Genomic DNA, 15696 nt, shown 5'->3' with positions numbered 1-15696 from the left:
TATAGACTTATAAGACCATATTGATTAAACAAATACTGTATTTGATGTGTTCTCTGCACACTCTGGCTATATGATGCAAATACCTGTATACATACATTCAGCCAACATGCCCATTTGCTTGCATTTCCTTAGACGGCACTCCTGGCATTTTCTCCTCATATACATGTCCATCTCGCAGTTGCCTCCATTTTTACACTTGTATACTGCATTTTTTGTGATGCTTCTTCTGAAGAACCCTGCACAATACAACAGTGACATAGATAAAAGAAAACACTCAAAACAGTACAGTAATAAATCGATGAGCACCTCCATCTGGGTTTTCTGAATGACAAAAGTTCTGCTGCACTGCTAGTTTCTTCAGTGCCTAGGTGACTACATTTTTGCTGTTTGCTTTGAGAATAGTATCAAAGTTGTATAATTTAACAGGTGAGTGTGATAGATTGCATGTCCATACATTAGGAATTAGCACCAAGTAAGGCCCTGGAACCGTCAGCCTTGAGAAAATTCAGACTTAAATCTGAAACCTGCCTGGAGCAGATTGAGCACCAGCACTACAGCTGTAGTGGTGATGCCATACAAATAGTTGGTGAAAAAAAATATGAGCCTGTTAAGTCCCTTGAGGTACAGAATGCACAGGAAGAGAGCTGTGTAACTATCTACACTTCCCTCAGCCCCTGTAAATACTTGGACCAAGTACTGGTCTGCTTGCCTACCCCCAGGTTTAGTGTACATGTGGTCTCCTACTCTGTGTACAAGATACTCCAGCCTCTTTCACTAAATATTTTCCACCTGATGAGCTAAGCAGTCACATAATTTCAACTACACAAGCAGCTGAACTGGTATCATTACTGGATTCACTGCAAAGTTGCACAGTGGTAACTGCAAACCACAACTGATCCCAGAAGTCTACAGGACCTTGACTCAGTCTGTAGAAATCTACTATTTGGCTGCTGCCTAGCACATCTCAGAGAGAAGAACCATGGGCAAAATGTGCAATGCTCCAGATACGAAATTTAATACAATAAAAGTCATCACAAAACAGAGTCATTGCTGCCAATCATGACTTGAATGTTTCCTGAATTTTTAGTGGGATTCACTGTGCCATCACAATCTTTTATGCTATCCTTCATGTGGCAGAAACTATTTAGCTTCAGCTGCAGATGAAATTAACTCTCTCTGGCACAGGTGGGAAGCTCTGTTCTCCTTCTCACCCGAGGGCAGGCTTTTGAGATAGACTCCTGGGAGCTTTTGCTGGCACATCACTTATTTATAGTGCATTTCAAAGTAGAATTCTGTGTAAATTTACATTAACCAAAACTATTCACAAAACTTTTGCTTTCTCCTTGCGACTGGCTGGCACAATAAAAACACAATTGTTTTCCAACCTGGTACTTTCATGCAGTAGGAGAGGCACCAGATAACACACAGTCCCCCACACTCAGATGTGAATCTGAATTTTTGTCCATTGAAGGACTTGTTTGCTTGTTTTCGGAATGTGTTGACCTGGGAAAACATCCTGTTGAATCTGAGTGAGATAACGTGGTAGAAGACATGATGATTTTGCCATTGTCAGATGACAATTTCCCAACTTTGGCCCAAGTTATTATAGTTGTATTATCTCTTTCAAGCACCAGTGTGTGGCTACCACTAAAACAATTCCAGTATCTGGTCACAAAAAAAAATCTGGCATTTCTCTGAATCTGCTTTATTTCCTGCTTGAAATCTCTTTCATACTGTTTTATTGGCTTATTTTCAGATAAATATACTTGACTGGCACCAGTCTCCTTTGAAATGCAGATTGCTTAGAACCTTCTGCAGCCCTAGGCATTATTTTTATTCATCATTCACGTGGTGTTTAATACATTACCATTTACTGCTCAGGCAAGAGAGATAAAGGCCTGGATTTAAGCTGTAGGTTCTCAGTGTCAGTTAAAGGCAATTATTTGTTAAATTAAATCCTGTAATTTGTGAAAAATATTAATTAGTAGTAAATATTAAAAACCTCTACTCAAATATTTTTGACATTCTTAGTGCAATTTATCACTCACCCTCTCTGCAAGGTGTGTGTTTGCTTTTTCATGGGGGGACAAAGAAAAAGAGCTTTAGTAAATGAATGTTTAAAAAACACAAAAGAATGTGAAAGAATGCAAAAAATAGGGATGCAACATGATAGGAGCCAATAGGATTCATGTGGTCAAATATTTGGTCTTTAAAACAAGGTTTTTGGAAAAGTGAAATGAGAAATGAAATATATATTTTTTTCATCCAAAAAAGAAAAAAAAGTAGTTTTAACCCTACTCTCACTTCAGTTTTATCATGAAGTGACTCTTAAACCATGGTCTTCTTGAACAGACTTCATAATTGATTTTTAAATTAGCTTTTAGGTATGAGTAAAAAAATGTAATAAATGTTCTTTACTAAAAATTACAAAATAACTTAAACTGTTTGAAATATTTTATGTGTGACCATCTATACCAGGGGAAGTTAAAAAAAAAATAAAATTGGAGATGAATCAGAAATGGCATCTGTTAGGATAATGAAGGGGCAGCCCCAAAAGGTGAAGGTTTTTCTGGCACCATCTAACTTTTATCTGATCTTACCAAATTACAAAAACCATTTGGCTGGAAATGTTGATTTTGCTTTGTTCTCTTAGCTAGTCATGAATATGATTAATTATGCCTAGAGTTGCTCCAATATTACTGATGCTGATTTTCTTATGGAAATGATGAACATTGAAGGAAGACAGCTGTTAAAAATGTAGATGAAAGCTTTGTAAATATCTCAGTTTGCCATCCTGGTGTCTAACTGTTTTGGGGATCTCAATTTAAAAGTTTTTGAAGTTCACTGTTGCTAACAAAGCACCTGCTCCACTCTATCAGACTATCACAACAGCATTCCTTCCACCTATCCTCACGTGGTGGATGCCAACACGAAGAAAAGATTAATGTAGCACCACTCTTCACAGAAAGCATGCTCATTCTGGTGTAAGAGACATCAAGCATTATCAGCAATGGTTTGAAGACTGCCTAAACTCTTTACCTCTGCTCTCTGTAGAGGGAATTCACAACCAGCTGTACCCTCAGCAGAACACATTCAGTGTCTCTATTGAACAAGCGCAACGCTATATCACACTTGTTCTGTAGCATCTCAAAATGGCCCTTAAAACCCAGTGCCATTATTCAGACTAAGGTTATAAAAAAAAAAAAAAAAAAAAAAAAAAAAAAAAGTCTTTGATGTCTATCTGCAGACTGTCTCAGAAATGACCTCTACAGCAGCAGTCTTTAAAGCATAATATGAATATGATGGTCCTTATTCTGTAATATTGCCCATGAATGGTCCTTTATGGACAACAACGATGATACTATTATTGCAGATCAACGCAGCATTAGAGGTGAGAGGAACCTTTTCCTTTTTTTTTTTTTTAGTACCACAGGCAACTATCCTCTGAGAGCAAATGTTCTGTTTAATTTGTAAAATATTAATGAAATGGTTCATATTTATTTGTTAATGGCTGATAATGTATTTATATATATATACATATATGTGTGTGTATATTTCTGTCCATGTCTTTAGATTGCTGTTCTCATGAGGGAAGATAAATAAGATCTTAATATTGCTCTGCCCAAGAAGGAAGAATGAAGAATGGAGGGTGATGCTGAATGCATTATCCAAGAAAGAAATAAGAAAAACAAAACAAAATATATTCATCACAGAGGATTAAATTCCATGCATGCTAAGTCTCCCCCTTTGAATCAGAGCATCCACAGCATCAATGGAGCAAGGATACTGCAGGGTAGGCACCAGTCCTGCAAAAAGGGATCTGTGTATTATTCTGAATCACATCAAACATGAATTAACAGTCTTATTGCTGAAAAGGAGTTAATCTCATGCTTGGATGCCTTATAAGAGCTCAACTAGCTTACTGAGCCCCATTTATGCACTGTGTCTTGAGGTAATATATAGCAATGTGAAAAATTCCACAGATGCACAAGAATGATCAGAGGTCTAGAAAAGGCAGTATCATCTTCACCTCGTCAAACAGAATCACTGTCCTCAGCACATCTTTTTACTGAATCAGCTGTTACTTTAACCACCTGTGAAGTTTATTGTAGAAACTGAATGCATTATCTTTAAATAATTCAACTTTTACTATGTTTGATCAAGGATACTATTCCTTCTAATTGATGTTGCAGTCATGAAATGGAGTGAAAACATAAAATAAATGATCCCCATAAAGCAGTAAAATTATGGTTATATAGAGTGATTCAAACTGAATCGGTAGAGAGGTGGACACATATTTCCTTCTGCCTTAGATTTTAGTCTGTGTATTTACCCAGTGATTCTAACCTCGCTCCTAAAGACATTCTTTAAACATTCCACATTTTTTAATTGTTAGTCTTTGCAAAAATTAAGTTATTTCATAATCAAGTTAATAAACAGTAGGAGTAGCTTACTAACAGAATAACATGAATTGGAACCTTTACATTAAAACTGAGTTTAATTGGGTTTATAATGACAATTAGTATGAATTAATTTATATTTTTTGACTGAGACAATTCACACAGGCAACAGAAAGAAAGAAATCTCATATTTACTGGTATTATTGAGATAAGCTTTATGACCCTTGATTGTACTTATGTTTAGAGTGTTTGACCATTTTGGTCTGTTTTGCACTCAGAAATGAATCCACAATAGGTAAAGCAAAGCCCAAAATTAGTTCAAAGTCCACCCTCCATGACAATGAGCTCCACACTAAGATTAGCAGCCACATATTTCAGTACTTCTGCAATGTCTGAGCTTTTAGCCCTTATCTGCAGAACGGAAACCATAGTGAAATACTTATTCACAGAACAGAATGAAAAACTGGGGCATTATTTTTCTTCCTATAGTGTACATCAGTCCCATGGTATAGGTATAGGTATCCCATCATAGTTATCCCATCAGCCTATCTTTTTTGTTCCTTTCCGATAAAACATCTAGCAATAATGTTTCCAGTAATGCCAATCATTTTCTGTATCCCCTTTTATCCTGACACCAATTTGTGAACACTGTTCTCCTAGGAAGGAAGATTTTTATGCTATGAATACAACCTGAAAAAGTTCCCTCCCTACGAATAATGGCTGTCCCTAGAAATAAATCTAGAATTGGAAAGGCCCTTTCATTTCACAGACCTGAGGATGCACTCCATACGCATTGGGAGCTGAGGGAAAGAGGTTCTCTGGGGACATTTTGCAGATGAGAGCTGACAGCTTTCACTTCAATACACACTACAGGAGGCACTTGGGCTGGGGTCGCAGTTGATTTTCAGGGCAATCTAGCACTGAGGTAGATCCCAAGGGGCCTCCATTTTGTTTGGCTCCTTCCACAGGCACAGCGCAAGATCAACAGCCACCAAGACATCAGAGCTCTCCGCATGGAAGTCACTCTTAAACTTACAGAGAACTAATAATGATGGCTTGAGAGACATAGGTTGGCCAACTGTTTTCTGTATTCACAGGACAACGGTGGAGGATGCTGGCAGTTTGTCATGGGAAAAATACAGAATAATGCACAACATATCCAAATGGAGATCTCTACACTACTTAATGACTTGGATAAAAATATAAAGAAATTAAAAATAAGAATAAGAAAATCTGATACTGCTATGCTTAATACTGGAATAGTATTCTATAATTGATTTCATCCTACCTTTGCATCCTTCACAAGTAAGAGCATTGTAGTGGTACCCAGAGGCTTTGTCACCACAGACCACGCAGAGCTCTTCTCCTTTCACTCTTCCTGTGGAGTGGCCCAGTCTCGGCTTTTTGGCTGCAGGGATATCCATTATCTCTGTCTCCCTTGTGTAAAAGGTCTCTGAGGGAATTCTTCGGAGCTCATACATCCCAGGGGAATACCATTCATCATGCTGTGGAGGGTAGAAGCCCAGGTTGGAGTAATAAGGTGGTGATGAAATCTGAGGCTGAACTTGGGGAAATGGCACGCTGTTGTACTGTGTGTAAGGTGAAACATCTGCCTCTTGCACTGGAGAACTCATTGGCTCTGAAAGGACACCTGGAAAATAATAACACACACAAAAAAAAAAAAAATTACTACTATGAAACCACAATTGTCAGAGAAGTTTCCACTTCCTAAGACATCTATCTCAATAACAATAAGGCATTATCATGAAGACCATACATTCTGAGCTCAGATTTGATGTGGTCCTAGTCCTATACACATTCACTGTGAGATGTTTTCAGAGTAACCACCCATTCTCAGCCAATCCTTCATTATTGTTGGAATGTCCTGCACTACCACTTACACACAGAAACATTGAAGATACCGTGCAGCAAGTAGTAATGTTTTGTTTGCAAGAAAGAACAATCCACACCACAGAGAAGCTAGCAACCCCTGAATTAGATCTCACAGCAGAATAAAAGAAATACAAACAAAAGTAAAAAACAAAACAAAACAAAAAAAACTATAGTATTTATGAAAGTTAGATCAAGACAGAAGCATTGTGTTAATTTCTATACAATTTCAAATGAATACACTGTTGACAGGGGAAAACTGGACTGGGGAAAGATGGCAAGGCCTAATTGTAAGGCTTAATTGTAAGACTAAACAGATGAAATAAACCTTCAAGAAGAGCCTGAAAGGGGACAGTGGGGGTTCCATGAAGGAGTGGGGAAGATATTCCTTAACATACGTGGTGAAATGGGACCTCTCTGTCAGCCATCTTCTGCAGCCAGGTCCCCAGCCCCTAGAAACCTGTGAGACTTAGAGCATTGGTGCACGTCTCGTGCACCTCCATGAGCCAGCACTATTCACCTCTGAGCCAGCAACAAACATGACAATGGTGAATGAGCTATGATGAGGAATTGCATCCTTTTCTGTAAAAGTAGCTTGTAAAGTCAGTATCAAAGATGTATCTGAAGGCTACCTTAACTCTGTCCATCATATTCTGTCTGTTGCATTCAAAGTACAAACAACTTACATCTCATTTTTTCAATAACAAAATTACAATGACATCTAACAGATGCTGGATGATATAATTAAAAGCAAGCCCATGTCAACCAGCTGGAAAACTAATTAAAAAGTTATTTGCACACTACTTCATATTTTCTGACAGTTCCTTTATTTGTTCCAAGAAGACAGTCTGAGAAAAATAGTGCATATTTCCAGGAAGATACCAAGTCCCACTCTCAACAACAGAATTTATAAGAAAATCATAGATAAATGTTTGTTGGTGACCATTACTTAGCAGTGCTTCTAAAGCACTCAAAAATGTTTTTGCTGACATAAAATTGGTTTCCTGGAAAGGCTCCTTCACTTCTGAGGAATCAGAAACAATGAAGAAATGTTAACAGTTAAGGAGGAACATGTCAGCCAAGAATAAAAATCTATAGGAGGAGATTCTTCCCTCTCCTTTGTCTCACTTCAGTTAGTGACAGAAACTAACCTTTGCTTTTCAACTACTTTTTCACTTTCAAGGTCCTGTGCTCTTGCCCTGCAACTTTCTGTCCTTCCTACTTGACTGTGCTGCAGAAGTGATACAGGCGGTTTGGGTTTGCCTGAGCACTGTATTGCCCACAGCACATTTTTGCTGATAGCAAATGTGGAGGTCCTCGTTCAAGAATAAGCAGCAAGATTCAAGTCTGGACAAATGGGACAGAAACCTAAATAAAAGTAATGGTGCCATTTATTATTAACAATTAGTTTAGTTATAGTTGCATTTAGTTGCTCCAGAAGATGCCAGGGCCCCAGTTACTACACTAGTGTATAGCAGAAGGCACTCCCCAAACTGTCACTGATAACTGTCAGCTGCAGTGGTGACAAAACATGTGAAGGGAGAAGGCAGCAATGATTTGATGCTGACCTTTGTTGTTCAGTATGAAATTCTAATGCAAAGAAAGGCCTTGCAAACTATGGGTTTAATGGTAGTCTTTCTTTGATTTTAAAATGTGATCTTTCTTTAATTGTATTTCCAGTTTGTTGGTACTGCTGTTCTTTGAGACCATTCAAAGTACTTTAGGTACAAAAAAACAGTGTTATTTTAATTGCACGATGTTCAATCATTACACAAATCATTCAGCCGCTTTGGAAAGGAATCTGTTCACCATGGAAACCTAAGCTGTCATTTGCTAGTTTGTAATTACTTAGTTAATTGAGTTTCTTAACGGAAAGTGGGAATATTCCAAAATGAAAACAAAGAAACTGTTGATTTTTATCTCTATGCCATCCACTGGAAAATTCACAAAAGCTCTATATCAGTCTCTTGAACTACTTGGGCCTTTGAAAGAACAAGAAAAGGCAACATTCCTTCCACAGCAGAAAAGTATCTCAGGACTTATTAGCAAGTCAGGATTGCTAAAGAACTGCAGCATATACTGAGACAATATTGGGCATTTATTTAAACTAGTGCAGACCGATTGCATTACAGATGTTTACAAAAATCTCCATAATCATTAATTTTATTCTGCTTCTGGGGTACGATAAAAATCTGAGTCAATCTATAAAGTAAAATACAAAAGAGAGACAGAGAGAAAAAGATTCAGCTGAATTCTCCCCATGCTCAGAACAAAGGAAGGGAAAAGGCAGAATAGGAGAGAGAGACTGAGAGAATACAAGTTACAGCTAAAACTTTGGAAAGTGTATAGGTTGTACTTTCATGGAGACCAGTGTGATTTTTAAGGATGTTTATGTTGCAACTATATAGGTTTTCCCACGACAGCTTAAGGCTGTTTTTTTTTGTTTGTTTTATTTTGTTTTAAGTTGACCTGATTAGTCTTCTTTGAAGAGCTTGGTGGATACTTTTATTTCAACCTTAGAAATTACCTGACTTGGTTAAGCGAGATGCCTGTTACCCAGAGCAGGTCAACAACAACTGTCAAGTGATGATTTTCCCACAAAATTATCAGTAAGGCTAGAATTAAACATTACAAGAAATAGTCTGCTTCAAAGCATTAGCGATTTAAATCTTTCCTACAAATATTTTGAAATGTAGCGGTGTTCCATAAAGACACTTTAAATGTGAAACTGTCTCGTTTTTTGGATGAAATGTCCTTTTATTCTGAGATATTTTCTTAAACGATGAAACAAATGGTGAGGTTGAAATAGGAACTAACTGCTTTGAAATTACTAGAGCAAAGAATTTCTATGACCCAATCCAAAGCATGTGGTCTGAGCAGTGTTCCCCAGTCAGCTGTGTGCACAGGGCTTCTAACAAACGCTGGAGGGATTCTGCTTTCAGAAGCATACAGCGCACTTCACTATCTTGTGTGACATTTTAAGTCCACATCAATTTTTTGAATTATGCTTTGCAAAGTATATGTAAGTCTAGAACAAATAGTTTCTTATCACAAAAGAATATTAATCTTATCTTGGTAACTAGAATGTACATATGATTTTATCAAGACATCAGAAGTAGTCTGAGATGGGCTGGTCTCATGCCACTGTAAAGCATGAGACAGCCCACTGAAATCACTGGAGGTGCAGTAGTAAAAAGGCGTGAAAGTGAAGTCAGAAATGGACTCACTGGAATATGGTATTATTTTATATTTACATAGTCTTAGCTATTTTGAAACATCTATCTGTTTTTCCTTTTGGAAGCCTACGTCCTAAAATTTTAGACTATTTAAACATACACGAATGTATATTACTTATAGTTGATCTTTTAGGTTATATTTTACAAAAGAATGTTTTTCAATTAAAACATTTTACAGAAGTCTGAAACATTCACTAATATCAAAGTGAAACACACGGATTTGGTCACAATTTTACAAATATTTTCCTACTTTTCATCTACTTTCCATTTGAAACTGAAACACATCAGAGTTTTGCTTTTGTTTCTTTAAATTTTGCACAGATTGTTTTACATGCAACTTTAAAAATATTTGATGTAGGCTTAAGTGCTTGTAGAAATGAAGATAAATTTTCCATGTAGAACCTAAGGAAAGTGTTTTCAGTTATACTGAGGCTATGTGCAGATTCAAGAATAATACAGTTTTATTCAGAATATTACAGAAAGTACAATGATATCACATTTTAATGTAAAAGTTATTGTTCCATTAAAATAAAGCTAATAAAGGAAAAGAATTCTGAGCAGGTTTGAAATATGAGCCTCTGGCACTCTGTGGGATATTCATGAAGGAACTTCAGGAAATAGGCACAAGATTCATAATTTATTTGGAAACCATAGCACAACCATTAATGAAATCCTGATTTAATTCCAAAAAGTTATTTTCAGATCTTGAAAGACCACTTGGATTTTAGCAACACAACTTTATAAGAACCTACAGTTTCAATGAAGAACATAAGATCAGACAACACACACACGTAAATGAGATCACAGAATTATCCTACCTTAGGTAGTCTTCAGTCAGACCATTTCTTGAAGAAAAATGTTGTTTTTAAGGTACCCAGACCTTTCTCTCTTTCTCTTTTTCCCTCCTTTTCCCTAAAGACTACTTAGAAACAAAACTTCTTTGTTCTGCTTTGCCTATATCTTCCTGACTTCTTTACAGTGAGAACTTTCTTTAAGACTAGCAAAGGAGTGACACAGGCCAGAGGTTATATAGTTTACTGATTAACTTCATTACAGAGAAACTTGTTTGTAAATGCCTAAAACAATAGCAACACCTGCTCCCACTGTGAATTTACCTGCATAAATTTTGGTTTCTATTCAAGAGGGTGCTTCCACATAGCTGAGACTTTTTTTTTTTTTTTTTGGGTAACTATTAGAGTTTACTTAAAATATTCCTCAATATATAACAGGTATAACAACATCAGGCAGTTCTGTGCAATAGATTAACCACTTCAATGTCATAAAAAGCATGTTTTAGCTGACTGGATTAACAGATGCCTTTTAAGCACACAAATACTTGTATTCTCCAAAACAGGACAGAGTGCTTAGGACTTCCTGGACACATCTATAAGATGACATAGAAGAGTGTCAGGGAGACCTCCCTGACTCAAGGTCATGTGCCAAGGATCAGTTCTCCTCTATGTCACTTAGGGGTAAATCTATCTCTCTATAGAGTGGACAGGACACATCTGCACTTTGAAGGCATTGCTGCTGACCTTACTCTTCTGGGTCATACTGTTCTTATTCATAGACCACTGTGGCTCTCAGATACTTGTGTTTATTATGTGTCATTTCAGCTCAAAGCATCTATAATAATGTGAAGATTCTGTTGGATGCCACCACAGTGGCATGAAGCTGTGAGAGTGTATTGCATGGTTTGATGGCAGCTAAGATCTGAATCCACCGAGACAGTGTTAGAGGACAATGTAGGGCAAAGGCAGACAAACCTACTGCAGTCTTGTCCAAGCTGCCTTTTTGGGTACAGTTCCTGGAGTTAGGCCATGTCTTAAAGACACCTGCTACAGCAATCCAAAACAGAGTCCTAGAGCAAGCTAAGAATTGAGTAGTGTCAAGATGGACAGTCAGAGGAGCGGTGCCCCTTTTGTTCTTCAGCATCTTTTATTTAGAACTGTGAATATGCTCCCTGAGACCTAACATCAGATTTGTGGCCAGAAGTACATCTGAGGACCACATCTGGAAGTAAATAGCCAGAGAATTAAGCCCCAGAGTGCAAAATTACTGTATAATTTCACAAAATGTCTTGCTTTCCAGGCTAAGATCCATAGAACTCACACATATACACAAAAGGAAGCATCACACATGCATTTTGGTTTTGCCTTTCTCTATGGTGCAACCTTCATTCTCTGAGACCTGTTCATTTGCATTTTCTTTCTCGATTTTTTTTTCCCTCAGATCCCACACTCTTTGCTTTGGCTCTCTTCACAATAATTAATATATATACATGATTTTCTATTTTAATTTGTCTTGCTTTGTTTCTTTTTGATTTGGGGGTTTGTTACAGGCCTAATTATCTTCTGTGCAAGGATGAAGACAGATGTTTCATCACCTGCCAGGTGGTGTTGAAGACAAGTAGTTATTTAACATATCTTATGATTTGGAAGGTGTTTAATCAGTTTGGACACTTGTTCCTGCTACTATTGAAAAAAAAATATATATATATATATATTATTTTTTTAAAGGCATAACCAGAACAAATATAAATTTATCTGAAAGGAGTGAGTCTCTTTATTTCATCTTAGGTACAGTTCTATGCCTACAATTTTCAGTGGCAATTCTTGTTCTTACACTGTAAAATATTTAAGACAAGTTTAGACGTGTTGCTTTCTTTTCCCCTTTGTTACATTTATTTTTTGTTTGTTTGTTTGTTTGTTTTTATTCCCCATTGTTCACATCAATACAGATTTTAAGAGTGCTTTTTCACTGCAAAATACTTTTCTCAGATAGGGACATGTACAGTGAGGATAGCATTTCTTGTCACATTGTTTTGACATTACATTGTAAGAAACCACTGTCAGACCACCAAAAATACTTAAAATATATCTCTATTCAAATTAAACATATAATAGTATTGACTTATTTCTCCAGCTTCTTTTCAAAAAATCCTTCTGTCATAATTGAAATCTCACACTTGATATCTTGCATATTAATAACTCCTATATAAGGTGCTTTAACAGAAAATAGAATGGGGCTATTACATTAAAGGCCTGCCTCCTATGGTTAGAGTGTAATGTATATATTTCAAATGCCACACAAATATGTAAGTTTAAACCCCACATTTAAAATATGAAGGAGGTGTTTTTGTTGTCTGAAAGTTACCTCAGTCCCTTGTAAAAATGGCAAGTGATAACCACTGAAAGAGAAAAGATATTGGATATACGGGTATTTAACATATGTATTGGCCCTAAAATAGAAAACTTTCTGAGGTAATTGGAAGATGTAATCAAATATCATTTTGCAACAGTCTTTCTAGGACAGTGCCACCCCAGCTGAATTTTTAAACCTTGGTGCCAGACTTGTTAGTGTCAGCACAGTGCTCTGTTAATGTCCTCCAGCATCATCTGGGGCAGAGCTTACCTCCAGTCAATTTAAAGCAAAGCAGAGGAGCTCAATTCAGTCCATGGATATCATTGTGGAAGCATTCACAGAACAAACTAATGGCTCTAAAGTGAGCTACAAAGCTCCTAAAGATTTTAAATGAGACCAGGATTATGGTCCTAAATTACAGTGGTTCAAAAATGCAGGTTAGCAAATTGGACCAGTCTTCACTAAGCTGGCCCTACTTGATTCAAAGGGGCCTGTGAAATTAGAACAGGATTTGACTGAGGAAAAGAAGCACCTTAACAGTACAGGTCCCATGGAGGCCCACACTCCTCTCCAATTTCTTTCCTCTGGGATTTTTATTTTTTTATGTTTTTTTTCCTAGAAAGTGAGTATATATCTCTGAAAAGGACACTTTTAATAAAGGCTGATGTTTGTAAGTCAGCAGTTTCTAATTTGTATTACATCAAAGTTATAATGTGTGAGAATTTCTGTGAGAAATACATAATCTAAGGGTCATTTAAGAGAAAAATTATTTCCTGTTTCCTTGGGTGTACAAGTCTCTACCTGAAAAAACTGAATGTCAATGTCAAAAAAAAAGTAGTTTACAAATATTAAATTGATATGCAATGCCAATTCCTAGAAGAATCTTGATAAGATGAAATTATGAATCACTTCACAATGAGTGACTTGTTCTATGGACTCAGTTACATTTATTTATATATTTTTCCATCTCTAAAAGCAAAAGACATCAAATTTATAAACAATTCAGTTTTGAGACTTAGTTGAGTGACAACCCACAAAACAGGACGAAGTGACCATAAAAACCAGCTGGAAGTCAGCTTAAGTGAAACAGCAAGAAGGCTAAGTCTCCTTCCTAACAGAACCCCTAATTCAACCTATTAATACATTATTTATTTCTGTTACAGAAATGTCAGTTTGAATTTAATCTCCATTGTGGTAAGCTCTGGCTATCTATAATGGGGGAGACAATCCCTCTTCTGAAGACCTGAAAGTTTCTGAATGAGACATCAATGTGGAGGAAAAGTCTTTTGCATTAACATATTCCCTTGTGTTTTGAAACTCTCCAATTCTCTTTCAAAATAATTTGCTAGCATAGGAAAAACATAGATAAAGGTCTGAATTAGCTCAATTCATCAGGACTTTTAAAGGGATGATTGAATATAAAATTTGGCACCTTAAATATTATCTTCTTCTTTGGGTATTATGGCACTGGAGTTAACAGGCAGCAATGTTTCAGCTATTTATATGTAGTTGTTTGTGTTTTGTTTTGTGTTTTGTTTGTTTTTATAACTATTGGCAAAACATTTCCTCTGCTAAAAAGTATTTCTCACACAGACAAAAAAAATAGAGAAAAAAAATGCAATAGCATACAGTAACACGATGTTTTTGGTTATCTTTAATAATAGTACTTTAGGTTAGTTGCATGGAGGTGGTCCTCTTCAGAGAAACGCTCCCAAATTCTAGGCGCTCTGCAGCAGGAGTGGCTCCACATTTCAGAGTCTCTCAGAACACAAGATGCTATTCTTGTTTCAGATAGATGAAATTTAAATGTTTGCAGTTTTTTTTCCATCATTCAAAAAGACAGAATTCTGGTCTTATTTGGAGTGGAAATTTCTGAAGTGCCTACAGCACTTTCTGTGAGGGTCTCTATTATGTGTGAGGCTCTCAATATATCATGTCACTTAACAAAGGTCTTCCTATGCTGCCAAAAGAAAGGCTAAAAAAATGTGTTATTCTATCTTTTTTTTAATTTTTCCTCTGAGCAGAAAACAGCTTCCCCTTGGTCACAAAATATTGACCAAGAATTCTTCCTTCATTAACAAGCCCATGTTTAGCCTTTAAAAAAATTAGCAGAACTGAGAAAAGGAGAGATTTTGCCACCCACATTACACATTTTCTTGTGTGTTGACATTAATAGTGTAAGTTTTTAATAGTAATCCCACAGTTTTAATTTAGGTGAAAATAGTTTCATAAATATGCATAGTATAGCACTGCAGATATATTGCAGTATATTTTGATTAGTAATTAACTGAAAATACATTTGCTTAGCTTGGTTTAAATGACTCATGTGAAGATAACATCCAGCCTATACATTGTGTCTTTTTTTTCTGTCCTTTAGGTATTAGAAGTGTTATAAAAATAACCTACTATCAGCATTGATGAGAGCAATAGTGTGAAAGACTATATTATATAATACCACAGATTTATCTTTCTTTCCATAGGAACTGATGATTCAAGAAGGTTGGCATGTCTTAACTACACATCATTGACTTTGACATGATTTCAATGCATTTTCTTCTAAGTTTTCAAGTAAAGCTGAAAGAGCAAACTATCCTTAATTTGGTAACTTACCAAATAAATGAGGACCTTCAACAAGAGAAAATCCATCTGCAGTAGCTAGCTGGGGATGTCCTATTAAATTCATTTCAGATCCCATTTATTCTTCAGTTCAGGAGGAATGTAATTAAGAAAAAAAATCAAAAGGAGATCCTGGAAGATATAAAACGAAAAGGATATTTAAAACAACATAATTCATTTTTGTGTACCTGTTGTAAGGCAGGATTGAGGAGATTGTTTCAATATTTACTGTAACAAAACTTGGCTTGAAGTTACAATATTTAATTAAGTCTTCAAATAAAATGCTGCATATAGTTTGTTTGTTTTTTCCTTGCTGTGGTGTATCTTATTTGCCATCCTCCTGCTGTTCAATTAAAACCAATGGCAGTTTATGCTTAACCTTACTCAAATATTCACAGACTGAAACACTG

The 15696-nt window shown here is 36.3% G+C and overlaps 1 protein-coding gene across 2 annotated transcripts in view; it reads right to left on the bottom strand.

The window, feature by feature from the left end:
* NR1H4 (nuclear receptor subfamily 1 group H member 4) overlaps window positions 1-15365 on the bottom strand; it is a gene marked incomplete at both ends in the record, with an annotated part of 31875 nt that extends 16510 nt beyond the window's left edge. Inside the window, 3 exons of one of the 2 annotated variants that reach the window (XM_084285858.1) lie at window positions 84-236; window positions 5689-6051; window positions 15281-15365. In XM_084285858.1, coding sequence (XP_084141984.1) covers window positions 84-236; window positions 5689-6051; window positions 15281-15365 — 601 coding nt within the window. The remainder of the gene's footprint in view (window positions 1-83; window positions 237-5688; window positions 6052-15280) is intronic. The other variant, XM_084285859.1, reaches the window with a different exon arrangement.
* Window positions 15366-15696: the final 331 nt, after the last annotated feature.

The sequence above is a fragment of the Netta rufina genome (assembly GCF_964035555.1).
Source record: "Netta rufina genome assembly, chromosome: 1".
Taxonomy (NCBI): Eukaryota; Metazoa; Chordata; class Aves; order Anseriformes; family Anatidae; genus Netta; species Netta rufina.
The sequence above is the reverse complement of the archived record's forward strand: the minus strand, read 5'-3'. Positions and strand labels throughout refer to the sequence as shown.